Source organism: Trichosurus vulpecula, chromosome 6, assembly GCF_011100635.1.
Source record: "Trichosurus vulpecula isolate mTriVul1 chromosome 6, mTriVul1.pri, whole genome shotgun sequence".
Classification (NCBI taxonomy): Eukaryota; Metazoa; Chordata; class Mammalia; order Diprotodontia; family Phalangeridae; genus Trichosurus; species Trichosurus vulpecula.
This window is the reverse complement of record NC_050578.1, coordinates 76372617-76391040: the sequence shown is the minus strand read 5'-3', so window position 1 is coordinate 76391040 and position 18424 is coordinate 76372617. Positions and strand designations below refer to the sequence as shown.

The 18424-nt window shown below is 41.8% G+C and overlaps 1 protein-coding gene across 1 annotated transcript; it reads left to right on the top strand.

Moving 5' to 3' along the window:
- Positions 1–4787: 4787 nt before the first annotated feature.
- CCNG2 (cyclin G2) lies at positions 4788–17975 on the top strand. Its single transcript, XM_036764916.1, has 8 exons — positions 4788–5004; positions 5307–5444; positions 6288–6425; positions 11971–12221; positions 12433–12511; positions 12620–12718; positions 14603–14808; positions 16486–17975. The coding sequence occupies exons 2-8, from the start codon at positions 5307–5309 to the stop codon at positions 16607–16609; spliced, it is 1035 nt and encodes a 344-aa protein (XP_036620811.1). The 5' UTR covers positions 4788–5004; the 3' UTR covers positions 16610–17975.
- The last annotated feature ends 449 nt before the right edge of the window (positions 17976–18424 follow it).

Here is an 18424-nt window from a genome sequence, read left to right as displayed (position 1 = left end):
GAGCCAATCTTCTTGTTAGGGCTTACTTGTATTTGTATCTCCAGTACATAGCACCATACCTGGTACTTAATAATAAAGATTCCTTTGGTACCAGCTAGTACCACTCATTGGACCTGGGGTCGATGAATCTCTTAAACTTACAAGGTCCCTTCCAGCCTGGATATGTCCATCTCAAGAGAGGTACTCATTTACCTAGGATTGGGAAGAAACACAACATAGAAATGGAAAAGATACAGGGCCCCAGGTACAAACTCATCGAGTGGAGAACACCTACACTAGCTGCCACGTAGGCAAAGCTGCCATGACGTTGGGTAGAGATGGGCCTGCCCTTCCCCAACCCTCACTAGAAGTCTAGTTACATGATGCCACCTGGAAAGTTGAAAAGAAGGCCAACCAGAAACCGTCTCTCTTTTTAACAGATAGAATAAAGCTCCCTGCCTGATGCTATCACAAAGAACTGATTGATCACTCAGGTGATATGAACACCAGAGCGATGGAGAATCAGTGAGTCAAAATGGGTAGAGAACCGACCTTGGAGACAAGAAAAACTGGGTTCAAGTCCCACTTTGGCACATGCTAGATATTGTGACCCTACAGAAGTCAATGGCAACTCTCTGAGAGTATAAGTTACAGAGTAGGTATGGGCACCTGGGAGGAGTCATTCCTTAGGTTACTGAAATCATAGATCTAGAAGTCTCTATCTCTACCAAACGGCAAAGTCCTGTTAGTGCTGGGCCATCATACGACAAGAAGCAGCTAGGGAGTTCATTACCTCCAAGAAACCCAAATGTTGAGTCATTATGTCTCTGGTGGGAAGCTCTGCACTTATATTCCCTGGGATGGCCCCTATTAGTCAATTCAATCTCTGCTGAAGATATAGTCACTACAGTAATAGAAATAGAAACGATACCCAGAGGCAGCTGAACTTTGATAAATTGTAATGACCAATTCTGGTCCTGGAGACCAGAGCATGAAATGTACTTGCCCTCTCTCTCCCTGTGAAGGGAGAGGAATTACTTATGGGGGTTGTTGCATATGCCATCAGATGAGGTCACTGTGTGGGCTGGTTTTGTTTAACTAGCTTTTCTGTGTTACAAGAACCAATTCAATGCCAGAGTATATAAGGAAATAACTCAAAGCTTTTTTTTTTAAAGCAGCAAAATAAGTTTTTTTAAAAAGAGAGAGAGACTTAGAAGAGGTGAGGGGTGTCAATGGGAATGAAAAAGGAGGGGAGATATTTTCTGAGGCAGAAGCCATAGGATTTATCAAGTGATTACATGCGGAAGGGAGAGGGAGAATGGAAGGCAAAGGCAGGAAAAATGACTTCAAGGTTAGGAACCTGAGTGAATGGCAATTAACAGATAAATAAAAGTCAGAAGGAGGAGTAGATTTGGGGGGATATGGGTAATGAGTTCAGATTTAGATACCTTGCCTTTGCAAAACAGGCAAGGTATTCATCTCACTTTGGCCAGCCTCAATTTTAAAATGGAAGAGGCAAGGTGGAGAATGAGAAGACACAAGTCTAAGATTTGGATCTTGAGAAGAGTGGAAAAAGTTTCAATCAGGGAAGGGGGTATATTGAAACAGGGAGTCAGAGATGCATGAAGGGATCGTGAGGAGGCACCAATTTCATTTACATTTTATGAATTTATAGTGGAATCAATGAACCATTTTGTGTCATTTCTTCAGGGGATACAGTGCAAAATTAAGGGGGCAAGTAATTCTAGGGATGCCATTAATATTGAGGATGGCTAGGGTAGCAAATGAGCTTAGGAAAGAAAGGTTCAAGGAACTGGACATTCTGATAGAGTCAACTTCAAGAAGAATGAGGGAGTGGTCTAAGTGAAAGCATAGGAAATGGTGGTTTGACAAACATGTGTGCGTGTCTATATCTGTCTCTTCCTTTTGGACATTTTATTTCTCTTTTTTCTTATTTATGGCACACTGTAACCTTTACATTTCCTTTCAATATTCTTTTCAATTTTCTACTTTTTTTCCCTTTTCCTTTGTTTAGATCACTCTCAAAACATCTTTCCCCATTCCATGGTCCAGTGATCCATATTCTTATCACAATCTTATATGCATTCTCCTCATCTGGCTTCCTTGTTTTTGGTGTTTCAGTGTCCTCTATCTCAGTTCTGTAGACCTGGGGTTCTTAACCTGAGATCAGTGGATGGATTTCAGAGACTTCCAAAATTTTCAATATTTTCACTAATCTCTAACTGAAGTTTAGCATTTTCCTCGATGCTGATTTAAGATATATAATTAGTGTAATTTAAATTTCATACCTCATTCTGAGAAGAGATTCATAGGTTTCATCAGACTGCCACCGGTTCTTCATGACATCAAAAAGCTTAAGAACCCCTCAAGTAGACCCTGAGTCGACATTCATGTAGATTGAATCTGCTTGGTTCTTTCTTTCTTTCTTTTTTTTTTTCAGGTTGTTCCAATGTCTAGGTTGTATTTGTCAAAACAGGGTTTCAGCAAGAAGTGATGTAAAGTATGATTGCTTTAGTATTCAAAAAGATGAAACAAAAATTATATACAATTACGTTGCCTATAAATTAAATTGCTCATGGGGAATGTGCCTTCTTTTCATACATTCAAAACCCAGTGCAAAGTAGCAGGGAGATGATGGAGGACAAGGACAGCATTAGCTGTTAGCGCTTGGTTCACCCCTCCCCCCAGGAGGCTTTGTTTACTCTGGCAGCCTCTTCAGGGAAGATGCACAGAGATCTATTTCTAAAATTCTAGCTCCTTGAGGGAGTTGGAAAAGCTGCTTGCTCCCTCAGGTGTATATATGTATGTGTGTCTATGTGTGTGCACACAACACTTTCATGTATCTAGCAAAATATAAAACTCCATAAAATATATGAATATACATACATATGTACACACACTCACATATTTAGCAAAATATAAAAGTCCATCAGAATAAATGTATATAGATATATATGCACACATTTACATATTTAACAAAACATAAAAGTCCACCTATATATATATATATATATATAAAATTTGTGTATATGTACACACAGATATTTAGCAAAAATAAAAGTCCACCAGAACATATGCATATATGCACACACTTACATATTTGGCAAAATATAAAAGTCTACCAAAATATGTGTGTATACACACTCACATATTTAGCAAAAGTAAAAGTCCACCAAAATATATATCCATATATGTGTGTACATATACACACTCACATATTTAGCAAAAATAAAAATCCACCAGAATATATGATATATGCATATATGCACACACTCACATATTTAGCAAAATATAAAAATCCACCAAAATATATCTATATATGTGCGTATACATAAACACTCACATACTTGGCAAAAATAAAAGTCCACTAGAATATATGTATATATGCATACATGCACACACTCACATATTTAGCAAAATATAAAAGTCCACAAAATATATCTACAAATGTGTGTATATATACACACAGTTATCAAAAAATAAAAGTCCACCAGGATATATGTATATATGCATACACTCACGTATTTAGCAAAATTAAGTCCACCAAAATATGTATCCTTATGTGCCTATATACACACTCTCATATTTAGCAAAATATGTGCCTATGTGTATGTACGTGTGTATGGATCAAACTCAAGAAAATGGGGTTTTTTTGGGAGGGAGGTGGTTATACAACCTTCTGTCTCTCCAGCCACCTCTCTCCCAAAGCAACCCGTGCGAAAGTCTTTTTTGCCTTAGGCCCCTCAACCATCTGCTTTGTGTTGTGCCGTGGGAGAGAGGTGTTGCCTGGTCAAAGTAACCGTAATTATAATAAAGAATACGCGGTAATAAATGGGTGACCCATGGCCACCGACCTCTGGGCGTCATCCAGAGGAGGCCTTCGCATCCTAGCAACATTCCTAGGTGCTTCCATAGCCCTGCATCAGGCACAGACAGGTAAGAGGGGTCCCTGCCCTGAGAATTTTAAAATCTAGCTCGAATCCCGGTGCCCTACGTTCAAATACGATCTGGGAAATACCTATGCGCCACCGAGTTTTGCAACCCGGCTGGCCCCGCTTTCTGGGAGAATGAAACCGGGATGGAATTCTCCCAGGACAGGTGGGGGTGGAGGAAGCAAAGGTAATGGAGCGATGCAAATGCATGCATCTGAGCATGCGCACTCGAAACAATAGAGTTGCTAAGGCCCGGAGGCAGATGGAGACCCTGGGTGCGCAGAGAGCCAATCCAAGAACTCAAACGCGGCTCCTCTCCACCAATCCGGAGTCAGGGTGGCACCGAGCAATCAGCGAGCCGTCTGCCCAGCGCCAGCCAATCAGAGAGGTGGCCACTTTGGGCGGACTTTTCAAAAACAGTGAAAACAAAACAAATCAGGGATCTTTAAAGGTCGTGATTCGTCTGAAGTCTCATCTCCTTCCGCCAACCCCATGTCCCCTCCCCGCTCCTGTCGGGCGTCAGGGCCCCAACGACGATAGATCCCAGCGCCCCGAGGGCCCGAGACGGAACCTGGCCCCTCTAAGCAGACTTTTTTTCAGCGGGGCGGGCTCTGCGGAGCCGGTTCTTAAGGGAGGGGGAGTGATTTTAGGGAGGGACTCTTTTCTTCTGTCGGGCTCGCCCGGATCCCTACGCGGGTCACGTGCCCCTCCCCCTCGGGGGCGTTGGAAGCTCAAAACAAAAACAAGGGGTTAGCTCGAGCTTCCTTCCGCGGCGGCGGCGGCGGAGGCCGGAGGGTGGAGGGCGGCGGGGGAGGCCGAGGGACAGTGGGCCGGCGGGGGGCGTCGGGACGGGGCGGAACTGCAGCGATGAGGCCGGTGCTGTGAAGCCGGCGCTGTGAGGCCGGCGGCGGCGGCGGAGGAGGGAGCGCGGGGCCGCGAGTGGATGAGGGCCCCGGGGGGTCGCTGACCCGCAGGGTCCCGCAGACGGAGTAGCTGGGCGCGGAGGCCCGTCTCCTTCCCCGCGCTCTCCTGGCTGGGGCGCCACGGGGACGGGAGCGGGATCCCCGGCGCGGTGAGTGGGCAGTCGCCGGGGCTCCCTTTGTTCCTGCCCTGGGCCATTCTTTGTCTCCTCTCTTCCCCCCATCCCCGGTACCCAGAGCTGTACCTGCACACAGCTGGCGCCTAATTCATTAGTCTGGTGACACCGGCATACAGCTGAGCTCCCTGTCCCTTCCGCCCACTTCGGGAGGGGGCCCCGATGCCTCCGCTCGTCCCATTTCTCTTCCTCCTTGGGCCGCAGATGAAGGAGCTGGGAGGGGGGGAAGGGGACCTCCTTGCCCCCCGCCCCTCTCACTTGTCCTTCTTGGACCGCAGATGAAGGAGCTGGGGGCCGAGGAGCTGGCCGGCCGGGAGGGGCTGCAGCTCTTCCGGCTGCTGAACCTTTACCTGGAGCAGGAGCCCAGATTCCAGCCCCGGGAGAAGGGGCTGAGCCTGATCGAAGCCGCCTCCGAGGTGAGCGGGGGAGGGGCGGCCCCCAGAGTCCCAGGGCGCCGGGACAGCCTGGCAGCACCCCTGGAGGACAGCCGGGAAGCGGGGTCAGCCCGACTTTCTAGGAATGAGACTGCAAATGGGCCGAAATACCCTCGGGCTGTGCACAAGCTATTTATTACCATGGAAACCCATTAATTAAGAAAAATAAAATAAACTGGTCCCAGGCCAGTTACTAATGCTGCAAAGGTGACCAACACTTATTAAGCGCCTACTGTGCTCTGGTGCTGGAGGTGCAGAGAAAGGCCCAGGATGGGCCGGGGGGAGGAACAAATCACGTAGAGACGGAACAGATGAAGATAAAGGGGGCCTGGGGAGGGGCTCCACATGGAAGGGTGTGTTCCCAGCCCTATGAAATTCGGGGCCTGGTTCCCCAAGGCCCCTTAGAATTACAGATCCTGTAACTCGTGTGGTGGCCGTTATTCTCTGAATTATCATACTAATTTGATGTAATACTTTGTTAAAACAAGATCTTTGTGCCATTGACCAGTAATGTTTTAATTCCTCAAATTTTTTTTTTGTTAGAATGGCGATTGGAAACAAATTTGGTTTTGATCCGTCCAAGTTCCCTTTTAAGATTGATAACTGGAAGTTTTGTTATCTTGCTTAAATAATCCCAAGTGTTTTCTAGAGTTCTTTTAAACAGAAGGAAAGCTTGTCATCTTTTCATTTTTAATAATTTTATAATATTTTTATTGTTATCCTTAAATATCAATATTTAATCATTTATAATATATATCATTTAAACTTTTTGTTAACCTTTGTTGTAAGGAAGTCTTTATAATTGGCTTTCATTTTTTATTGTAGAATGACAACACTTTGTGTCCGAGATTGAGAAATGTTAAAGTGGAAGATCTTAGGAGTTTAGCCAACTTTTTTGGATCACGAACTGAAACATTTGTTCTGGCTGTCAACATTTTGGATCGATTCTTGGCTCTTATGAAGGTACCAACTACTTGAGCAGAAGTATCCCCTGTGTGTATATTTGTTTTTAATGGGATTTTGTAGTGTTTAAGACCAGCGGAAATTGATTTAAACTTTTCTCCACACAGTGAGGTGTGCTAATTTTAGCAGCTTTACAGATAGTCCTTTGTTCAAGGTGATAATGTAACAGCTTGGGTGAGATAGAGTGGAAAACCAAACAAACATATTTTACTCATTTTCTAGTCCGTATAACTCTAGTAGGGGATGAAGAGGAGAGAAAAAAAGATTACACAGATTAATTTTTTTAAAACGTTTGGGGCTAGTGAGGATTCTTTTCATTTATTTGCAAGGCCAGTGTAGTAATCTCCTTCCCTCTTCTGATTATAGCAACAATGAGATGGTCAAACTATAAAAATGTCAAACTAAAGTTCATAAATCTAATACCTAAACTTAGATTGTGTTTGGGTTTCTAGTACTTAGGGTATGTAATTGCTAAACCGAAATGAATTGTGCAGAATGTATTTGATAATTCTATAGAAATTCAGTGTTGACTGGTTTTGTACACTCACTTCCCATCCCCCCCCCCACAATATACGTAAAAATATCCAAGTGAGGTCTTCTTAAATAAAACATTTACAGGCAATGTATCAGGCATTTTTAAAGCCCCTACAATGTATCTGGCACTAGGGATGCAAATACAATTAACAAAACAGTTCTGACCTTCAAAGAGCTTTCTTTCTAATCGGGAGACAGGTGCATATGTAGGTAAATAGACTAGTTTTATACAAGGGTGTAGTTGGAGACCAGGAAGGGCTGAATGTAAAAGGTTCTGCTTAATCTGTGTTGTACAGAAATCGAGGCTTCTGTGTGACATAGATGAGGAAGGTGTGTGTGCCAGGCATGGGGGCTGAGGGCTTATGGTGCCAATTCACAGAAGTGAGATGTGAGGGTTGTGTGGGAGGCCTAGAGAGAAGGTCAGTTTGACTGAATTACCACGGAGAATGAAAATGATGTCAGTAAGGCTGGAAAGATAAGTTGGAACTAGGCTGGGGAAGGCTAAACAAGAGTTAAAATTTTATCCTAGAGCCCATGGGAAACTACTACAGTTTGAGTTGGGAAGTGGTGTGTTCTTTGCCTTCAGAAAATTACTTGGTGCCATGTGTAGGATGGCCTGAAGTGGGAAGGGACAGGAGACAGGGAGGCCAGTTAGGAGGCTGTTGAAATAATCTATCTAGGCAAGAGGTGACAAAGCCCTGAAGTAAGGTGGTGACTGAAGTAATTCCTGTATTTACCCTGGAGTCTATTCTGTTTGGGATAGGAGCTGACAATAGGAGTACAATAATGTTGCACTTCAAGTTGTACAAAACTCGTAATGGTGTTTGAGTTTCCAAAAAATTAGGCCATATCCTCTTCTGGAGTGAAGGTGGCAGAGGGGCTGAGGATCACACAGTTCTTAAACCATCGACGAATTTTGATTTAAGTGTGAGGTGCTAATCCAGTGGCAAACCAATGGGGCAGATCGCTGGAGGAGCTGAATTCTATCTGCATTGCTGTGAGAAGGAAGAAAGCACTAATAAATGTTTGCTGATTGATTGATATTGGAGCTGAATCTAAGGTTAGCTCACAGTCCTTCACAATAGCTGGTAAAGATGACACATAGTAGCAAAGAGAGAGTTTTATCATATGCACAGAGGCTACAGAAATGATTTCATGGGACATTTGGTCATTGTGTATTACAGTACTAACGATAAGTAATTGTGAAAAGAACCCCATGAAAATAAATGCAGCTTGCATATCAGCGGTAGTTGCTGAGTACAAAGTAGAAGAGAACCTCTATAAAGAACTTGATAAGATTTTCCAAATGAAATCTATGCATTCTGATACATGGAGATGTCAGTGCAGAGATGGGAAAAGATGGGCATGGTGAGAAATATTTGGGAGAATATGGTTCAGGAGAAAGACATGAAGGGGGCCAAAGATTTTAGATAATACAGAAGCCTTACGTCGCCATGTTTTGAATGCTTTTCTTTTTAAAAATAGGGAGAGAATGGTAAGTTCTGGACATGGAGAGCACCAAGTAATCACAAGTAATGAAATCAACTATATTTTCAGAGAAAGAAAAAGACATTATTGAAATTAGAGTTATCCCTGAGTTAGCTGTTAGTGTGCAGTCAGACCATGAATTCATCAGAGCTAAGATTCGGATTTCTCTACAAAAAAAAGAGAGAATAATGAGAAAAGGTGTGTGTGCGTGTGTATGTGCGTGCACGTGCACATGCATACATTACACATATATAATTTAAAATTTTTGAACTGAAACATTTTAACAAATTGTTGAAAACAAAAAATATGTAATGGAAACAAATGATGTTGATAATGACTATAATTAATCCAAAATTTAAACCATTATAAATGAGCCACCACAACAAGGAAACTAGAAGATCTGAGAAAGAACCCGATTCAGTATGTATTTGTGTTTCTTGCCAAAGAGAGAAAGAGGGCTGCTGAAAACAGCACCGGCTGATGAGGGTGACGGAGTCAGGAGCAGTGTCTCCTTATAAAATAGACTGGAGCGCTAGAGGTCAAATCAGATTACAGAAAGCTTGGTGAGACACCTAGCTAAGCAAAACCATCTCAAAGGCATTCAAAGATGAAAGGATAGGACTACAAACAAAAGACCAATGGAAAAGAGTTGTAAAAATCATCTGAAACTTTTTCCTGTCAAGGCTAACTGGCCCTGCCACACTTGGACCCTACATCACAGTCCCTGGGGTGGCCCTTAGAACAGTTGGAAAAGGACGTTGGGTTTGGAGAGCACCGAGTTCAAATCCTGACTCTGCTGCGTAGTATAAGCTTTTGGCAAGTCACACACTTTACTTCTCTCGGCCTGTGTGTGTGTGTTTTCATTGGTAAAATAAGGGTGCTGGGTTAGAAGGTATATATGGTGTCTTCCAGCTTTAAATCTATGGTCTTATAAAATAGCACTAACAGAATGAAGACAGGAAGAGAGAATGGGGGTGGAAAGGGGAAGAGGAGAGTTGTGCTTGAGGCCGGCCGTATAGTTTTGAAAGCATTGAAAGAGTGATAAACAAATTGTCTTGGGGAAATCTACCAAGACCTGTGTCTAGGGGACGGGGAATTCAGGCCTTGTTAATACTGGGAAAAAGATAAGCAAGAGAACATTAATAACTACCAGTCTATATGCCTAATCTCCCATCTGTACAACGTCTTTGAGAATAGTCATTTTAGGAATTGGAGGCATTTTTGATCAAGGGCACTCAGTAGGGAGCAAGTGAACTTTGTGAGCAGTTACTAGTAATGGACCACATCTTTTCCATTTCACAGTTAACTGAAGAATGTATATATAGGATTATAAGATCCCATTGTGCTTATATTTCATTGATTTAAAAAAAAAACAAAATGGCATTTGATTCTGTAGTGGAAAACACTTCCCGGTAGGCTCTTTTACTCCTGCCTGCCTCCCATCTGTGTATTAAGGTCACTGAAGATTCCTTAGAAGATGTGCAACAAAAATAACCCTGTCCAATGAATTGCTGCTCATAAACACCAGGAGTGGCATGAAACAATGAGATATATACTTGCCAGAGGTATTTACCACTGTGATCGAGGAAATTGAGCAAAAAGTCCTAGTCAAGTGAGGATATGCCTGTGGTGGTGGGGATCCCTAGGGATTCCTGTTTGTGGATGACATCATACTGATTATATCCAGAGAACATTGCAGAACTTGCTGGAAGATCTATAGTTAATTACTTAAAATGTGTTTGTGTTTAGCTTGTCCATCCACACAGGAAAGACTGACTGGATGAAGAGTTCTCATTTCCTAGGTTTCAACATACATTTAGATGAACGTGCATTTAGATAGCACGTGTATGTACACTTACATAGAGAGCACTTATCCTCCAACTAAATGGATATCTGGGGCTAACAGAATAAATGGACAACAAATGGGGCCTAGGGTTGGAAAGGAAGGGAGCAAGTAGGCTGGTTTGCTTTCTGGAAATGGCAGAGCTCTCTTACTGACCTCAAGCTTCCTATGAAATCAGGCCCGTATTGTCATTACTGACATGCTCCCGGTGCTGCAATATAGCGGTGACGTGGTGCACCACTGACGGTGAAGAAGTAAAGATTATTAGCACACAGAGAGCAGCAAAGAGGCTCCTAGTGGGTTTGGCTGGGATTTAATACACAGCAAGGGAGGGACTCCAGAGAAGAACAAGAGGAAAGGATGTTTTCAAGGAATTGGATAACAAGACAGAAGAAGGGCTAGTCCTGTGGCAGAAGCACGGGGCTCCAGGGGGCAGCCAGAGATGTCAGGGGACGTGGAGGAGTGTGGGAAACTGTGCGGCAGACTCTTTGGGGTAATACGGACAAGAGCTACACGGGTTAAGCAGCCATTGGAGTAACTGGAAAATGGAACCTAGGAGTTTGGCCAGCTATTAAAGCACTTGTGGTGGTTCTGACTCGAGAGATAAAGTAAGGAGTGAGGAGCCCGTAAGTTGTCTTAAATGTTTGTTTCACAAACAGAGCAACCAAGTACTTTTCTGTTTTCATGGCTCCAAGGGCTGAAAAGGAAAGGTCTCCCAGGGCTGTTTGTTTTTGACAAGTGTTTGGTTCTCTCCTCCTCCTGTATTTCCTTTGGGGTACATTGACACAGTCTGGGGTTATGGCTTCTCTTCTCATCCCAGCAATATGCAGCTCTGAAGACAGCTAGCTAAGCAGACGAAAATGAGGACGGAGTATGTGGAGCTCTACAGTGATTGATTTCAGCGTTGAAATGCTTACTGTATTGGGACATTGTTTGTCATTGATCTCAGTCCGAGCACTACTCAGGAATTTAAGTCTGGAAGACAGTGTCATTCTTAGTATCAGAAATGTTATCCAACCAAATTTTTTCAGTTTGATTGTTACTGACCGCTGTTCATAAAATTTTAAAAAGTGGGATGCCTGATTTTTAAAAGTCTTATAATTAAAACTTATTGTTGCTAAAGGTGCTTGTTCTCTGGGAGGGATTTAGAACTATTCCTTAAAGAAAATGAATAAGCAAGAGAATCATTGTAACAAGCTTCTTTCTTTTGCATCTGGCCCTTTTTATAGGTTTTCCTTTGTTTTGATACCTGCTGGTATAAGAGTCTTTTTGAGGGATGGCAATATAGAAATATTGTAAGTACAAAATTGGAGTTGAAAAGTAGATCTGGAATAAGAAGGGAGCCCATGGTTTTCCCAGGAAGCATTTGGGGTGTTTCCGATTGAGCATTTCTGTGCATCAAGCTGATGCCAACTTCTTGTAAGTGATAGGGCCACAAGGTGGGATTAGGAAGACCGAGGCTCACATTCCAACTCCCCTGCTTAGATAAAGCTTTACAGCTGTGGAAAAGTCACTTGACCTCTGTGACTCACAGTTTCATTTTCTGTAAAGTCAACCTGTAAAACTCAAGTGCAGTCATGTGCATAAAATGCTTTTTAAGCCTTTACAACATAGTATCAGCTACTCTTTTTTAAAAAAATCTTACCCTTTTGAGATTCTAAAGATGCCTTTGTTCTTCAGGTGAAGCCCAAACATTTGTCTTGCATTGGAGTCTGTTGTTTTCTTCTGGCTGCTAGAATCATTGAAGAGGAATGCAATATTCCATCAACCCATGATGTCATCAGAATCAGTCAGTGCAAGTGTACTGCTTCTGACATAAAGCGGATGGAAAAAATTATTTCTGAAAAGTTGCACTATGAATTAGAAGCTACTACTGCCTTAAACTTTTTGCACTTATACCACACTATTGTACTTCGTCATACTTCGGAAAGGTGAGCACAAGTCAGTGTCAAGTCCTGTGGTTTTAGCATCATCCACCCGCTTGACCCTTCCTAAAACTGCTTCCCTATCTACATCCAGTTCTGTTGCTTCCCCTTGAGTAGCTCTAAATCGTAAATTTATGCCTTGAAAACATTTAAAATCTTAATCTCAGCAATCTTTATGGATCAGTGTAAAACTTACTTCCTTTGCTATGTTTCCTAGGAAAGAAGTATTGAGCCTTGATAAATTGGAGGCTCAGCTAAAAGCTTGCAACTGCCGACTCACTTTTTCAAAAGCAAAAGTAAGTATCTTTTTTAATTTTTGTTTTTTAGTAACAACATAATTATCAGTTTTTGACAAATATGCTGAGGAAATTCACACACACCCCTCTCCTTTTTTATTTCCATAGCCGTCTGTATTAGCTTTGTGCCTTCTTAATTTAGAAGTGGAAACCTTGAAATCTATTGAATTATTGGAAATTCTTCTTCTCGTTCAAAAGCATTCCAAGGTAAATTGTTTTACATTTTAGAGAGTTTTTCTTTTAAAAGTCATACATTGCAAGCCAGAACATAGGAATGAGTGCTTGTGAACAGCTCCTATGTTTCCTGGGATGTTCTTGGATCGCCGGTGGCATCGTGTCTGCCCCACCCTCGTCAGACCTCCTCTGTGTAGCCCCATATTCGAGGAGGGCTGTGGAGAGGCTGGTGTGGAGCCAGAGGGCTGAACAGTGTGAAGATCAGGGACAGTTGGAGGAGGAACTTGGGAGGGGGCAGATGTTGTCTTTATACACGTACATAGGTGTGTGTTCATGCTGCACATCTTCGGGGATGCGCTTGTCTGCCCTGTTAGAACAGAGGCTCCTGAAGGTCGGAGCTTGTTTCATTCCATGCACACGTACAGCCATGCTTGGTGCAGGATGGGCTCCTATTGGGCGCATCATCCGTGGGGATTACGTGATTCACATGTTTTGAAGGGTGGTTGTTAGATGAGGGATTAAGCATGTGGCGCTTGGCACAGAAGCTACCGAGGCGTATTTGTGCTCCATGTAAGAGGAAACATTTTAAAAATTAGAATTGTCCCAAAACAGAATGGTCTGCCTGTGGAGGCAGGAGCAGGCTGGCCTTCTTCACTGGAGGAAGAGGCTGGGTGAGTGTTGTAGAAGAGATTCTGATTGAGGTGAGGTGAGAAGGAGCAGTCAGCAGTTGGAGGTTGTCTTTTAGAGACTTTGCCAGCCTCGTTATCTTTCAGATTATTGTGTCTTGATGTAAAGTATGTACAGTAGTGTATGTGGGAATGGACAAGAGTACCAGACCTGGGGTCAGAAATAATAACTGATAGGGAGCTAACGGGTATGTAGCACCACCATACGCTGTGCTAAGTGCTTTACAGTATCACCTTATCTGACCTTCCCAACAGATCTGGGGGGTAGAGGTGCTGTTGTTATCCTTATTTCATAAATGAGGAAAGTGAGGTAAACAGGTTAAGTGACTTGCTTAGGGTCATACATCTAGTAGTGTCTGAGGCTGGATTTGAACTTGGGCCTTCTTGGCTCCAAGCCTAGCACCCTAGGTTCAAATCCTGTGTTGGACACTTCTGGCTGTGACCCTAGGCAAGTCGTGTAACCTGCCTGCCTCGTTTACTAAAATGGGGGTAATAGTGGCCCCTATATCCTGGGTTGGTTGTAAGGATCAAAGAGATAAATAATTGTAAATCATTTATATAGTCCCTGGCACTATATACATTTTGGCTGTTGATTGTTAAATGAGATCATATTTATGAAGCACGTAGCAAACCTTACTGCTATGTAAGTGCTAGCTATTAGAATTCTTTTCTAGCTCTTCTTTGTGTGATAACTGAAAATCTTCATGTTAACTGTACCATAATGTTATCAAAAGAACTTGCAAAGGATTAAAATTCTTCCTTAAGAGCAAGTGGCATTCCCTACTGTTCGGGGAAATATCTCCTTTCTGAGAAATCTCCTAAGTTCTTAAAGGAATTTAAGAAATGTATCAATCAAATTTTAAGCTATTTAACATAATTGAAGCTATAATTCAGTTCAATAAACATTTATTAAGCACTTCCTAACTACTAGGCACTGCGAAGCACTGGAAATACAGAAAGAGGCAAAAACCAGTCCTTGCACTCAAGGAGTTCACAATGTAATAGGGGAGACAACGCATACCCAAGTGTGTAGATGAAAGTGCTTTCAGAGGACATAATATAATTTCGAGTGATTGCTTGGGACTTAACACTATTGAAGTGTCCTCGTAGATCTTGTAGGTGTCAACATGCACCTGGGCATTTTTATATATGGAGCCTGATTCAGACTGCTGTTTAAAGACTGTATGTGGTTCTTTATCATTTTTTGAAATGTATAAAATTGTGTTTTCAGATTAACGATGCAGATTTCTCTTACTGGAGGGAGCTAGTCTCAAAATGCCTCGCAGAGTACTCTTCTCCTGAGTGCTGCAAACCCGACCACAAGAAGCTCGTGTGGATCGTGTCCCGGCGCACAGCTCAGAGCCTTCACAACAGCTATTACAGTGTTCCCGAGCTGCCCACCATTCCAGAGGGGGGCTGCTTTGAGGAGAGTCAGAGGTGAGCCAACTGGACGCCTTTTAAACTTCTGGCTAGTTTGACCCAATGAGAGCAGAGCTTTGGGGCCGTGAAGGGGCCTTCGAGATTGCTGAGCCTGATTTCTTCATTTGACGGATGAGGAAACAGGCTCAACAATGAGGTGACTCACTGGAGGTTAAACAGCTGTGTGTGTAATCCAGTCATGCAGATGTTTTTTCCCTAGGAGTGCTGACAGGAAAGAAAATTTAAATTGTCTTACTTCTGTCTGTCCAGCATGTTACATCAGCACACACCCTTGTGAGCATTTTTTTAAAAACAACATTTTTGAGGCTGACTTAGAGGAAAAAGCAGGCATTTGTGGAGGAGGCACCCTAGTGTGACTTCCCATGCTTCTCATGGTCTTTCTAGCTTAGTATTTCCCCTGAAACTTTTGATTGAATCACATTGTTGAGTTTTGGGAGAAAACCAGACGAGATGATTGTCTGTTCAACATAGATAGTGAATTTATTCTGTTTTGGAAGTGCTGGTTAGCTTTAGCTTAACTATGTAATGACTTGGGCTAATGCTTTTTAAAATGTAAATTTCTGGTTAATTACTAAAATACTTACTGCTTTGTTGTGAAGAACCATCATCAGGAAAGAGAGAATTATAAATTCACATATGCTTCAGAAACTTGGCACTCTGCTTGGCTAAAGACATCCAGACTGTATAGGATTTTTCTTAATCAGCAAAACCCAAAAAAAAGTGGCCATTTTTATTTAATGGCTTCATAGTGATACTTTAGAGATTTTGTCCTCCAAATATTTTATAGCTAACAGAAATATCCATGAAGATTTTTTAAAAGTGATTTAATGTTAAGTCCCTAACATGACATACTGTAGCTCTGAAGTAGTCTTCGGAGGATGACCGTAAATCCAATTTATTTTCCTTCTCAGACCATGATTTATTTTGCATATTTGAGTCATTGGTTGCTATTTATGTGTAAAATAAAGGGGTTGATTGTACAGTGATCTCTGAGGTCCCTTCCAGTTGTCCATGTTTTATGAGACAGAAAATTCACTTCAAGGATGATGTATTTCTTATCTTATGGTTGAGTATTTTAAAAGATACAATTATATCATAGCAGAAAACTATCTTTTTGCCTTGATTGTAATTAATAATTCAGATGCCAAACAATGTAATATGCTATTTGTTTGGAGTTGTGAACAGAATACTAGCTTTAAAAACCTAGAAGTCTTGAGTCCAAAGCCTGCCTTGCCTACCTCCTGGCTCTGGGACCTCAGGCAAAAAATGTCACTTCCCTTGGCTTCAGTTTTCATCTGTAAAGTGGAGATCAGAACAGTGCCTACCTCTGGGGAGAATACCTGCTGTCTCTCGGGTGCTTTGCGGACTTCAAAGTGCTCTGTGAATGTTGTGTTTTCTAATTGGTGGGGGTGGGTGTTGGTAGAGTCCTTGGTACTGACTGCCTGCTCACCAGTGAGTGAGTCTGGTGCACACACTTCCTTTTGAAAGTAGAGTAACTGAGAGGTTCCCATTGGAGCCCGGAAGAGTTTACGTTGGTAATTCTTTGGAGGTTTAAAAAAAAACAAACCGGATGCCTCAGTCTTTAGCCTTGTGGTTTCAAGATTTCATTTAAAGTGGTTACATAAAGTTTTCAAGTGTATCGTAAAGAAGATCGTTCTTTTTGCCCTTTTTCAGTGAGGATTCTTGTGAAGATATGAGCTGTGGAGAAGAAAGTCTGAGCAGCTCCCCTCCCGGCGATCGAGAATGCACCTTCTTTTTTGATTTCAAGGTGGCACAAGCCCTGTGCTTCCAATCTTAGAAATCTCATTGTATAAAGTACAAGTTTGGAGTCTGCCTGCAGGTTTCTAAGCAATAAGTAGGGGATATTCTTCCCCTCCTCTTTATTTTTCAGGAAGGAGTTGCATGGACTGGATCCACCTACTTTCTGTTTATTATTCAGATCAGATCTGGCCTATTTTCATATTTAATTCTAAGCCATTAAATGGGTTTATGCTTCTTAGACAAGTAGTAAAAATACTTAGGGTGGCACTTTTTTTTTCTTTTGAATAGTCATGCTTTTTTAGCTGGGGTGGGGTTAGGGGAGGGACAATTAAAACTTTGAATTTACTACTTTTCAGAGGGTTTTTTTAGATAAATGCAGTCTAAATATATATGGGTCTTTTACAACTTTACATAAAGTCTTCAGGTATTGTCATTTAAACCTATTTGGGAGTGTGCCTATGCTGTCTTGGCAGGGACAGTGGATAGCCCTTTTAACAGTTTCACAAATGTGTCTTCGTGATGGAGGATACATTCAAACATGTCAGGATATGCTTTTTTAAAATTGAATGTAATATCCAATACAGACCCAGCAAAACTTAAAAATGTAGTAGTCTTGCTCTTGTGCATTTTAATATTTAGTGTCTTAGTTGAAGTTAACATACTAGCTACAGAAATAATTGACAAGCTAAGCTTGGCAAGTATTTGCATTCTTTTTAAGTCTTAAGTGTTTTAGCCCTTTAGTTTATTTCAGTGTTTAATAAAATCCATAATCAAAACTAGTTTTGCATGCATATGTATGAAAGCTCTTAGTGCTGGATAAGGTTATTACCTAAACTGGGTAAATGTAGATTCGATAAATGTGGATGTGACAGCAAACACCTGATTTTATTGCATTGCAAAAGTCGTATGCTGGTATGATTACATTGTACGCTCTGAGAATACAGGAAGTCAAGAGAATGTAATTCACATTTCAAGAATAACGGTATTAGACTCTGGGGGGGGCCAAGGCTGAAATATGAAGTAAAAAGATGTCTGTGGTAGTGTGGTAGTGTGTGTAAGTAACTGTGCTGTGGTGCAGATGGAAGAATGGTGCTGTGCGAACTCATAGACTTTGTACATTTGGGGTTTGGTACAAAGACGTGTATTTTAAAAAGTTTACAAAATGTACAGAAAAATGTAAATCTTAAAATGTACATAAAAAAGACTGTATTTTTTTACATCGTGTAACGGTAGACATTGCATGTAGATATAATTTATTGTGTATTCTGTATCATAGAAACTGTATATTGATGACTCGCTTTGTTTCTTTTCTACTTAAGTCAGCATCTGATAGGTGTTTTTCCGAGTTAGAGGTGTTCTGACAGATTGCCACTCAGAATAAAGGAAAAGTTAATGAAGCATAACGAATTGTATTTGTCTCATTTATGAAGCTTGCTACTGAAAAAGGATCTATTCCTTCCTCCCCGACCTCACCCCCCACTTTAAAAAGCTTATTGTAAAACTCAAGAATCAGGCTCTTGATTTAGAATTTTCTGACTAGTTATTCTGTTAACTTCTCTTCACAATCTGATTCCTGTTTGTCTTTCCAGGCTGACAGCATATTTTACTTTATTATTTATTTATGGTTTTCTTGTGGCCTTTTTGCTAGCCCCCGTACATTTTGTCTCCTACCTCCATGCTTTTGCATAGGCTGTTCCCCATGTTTGGGGCTGACACAGAGTGCTGGATGTAGAGTCAGGAAAACCCAAGTTCAAATTCAGCCTCAGACACTAGCTTCTGGATCCTGGGCAAGTCACTTAACCTCCATCTTAGTTTCCTCAACTCTAAAGTGGGAGCGGTACTACCACCTACC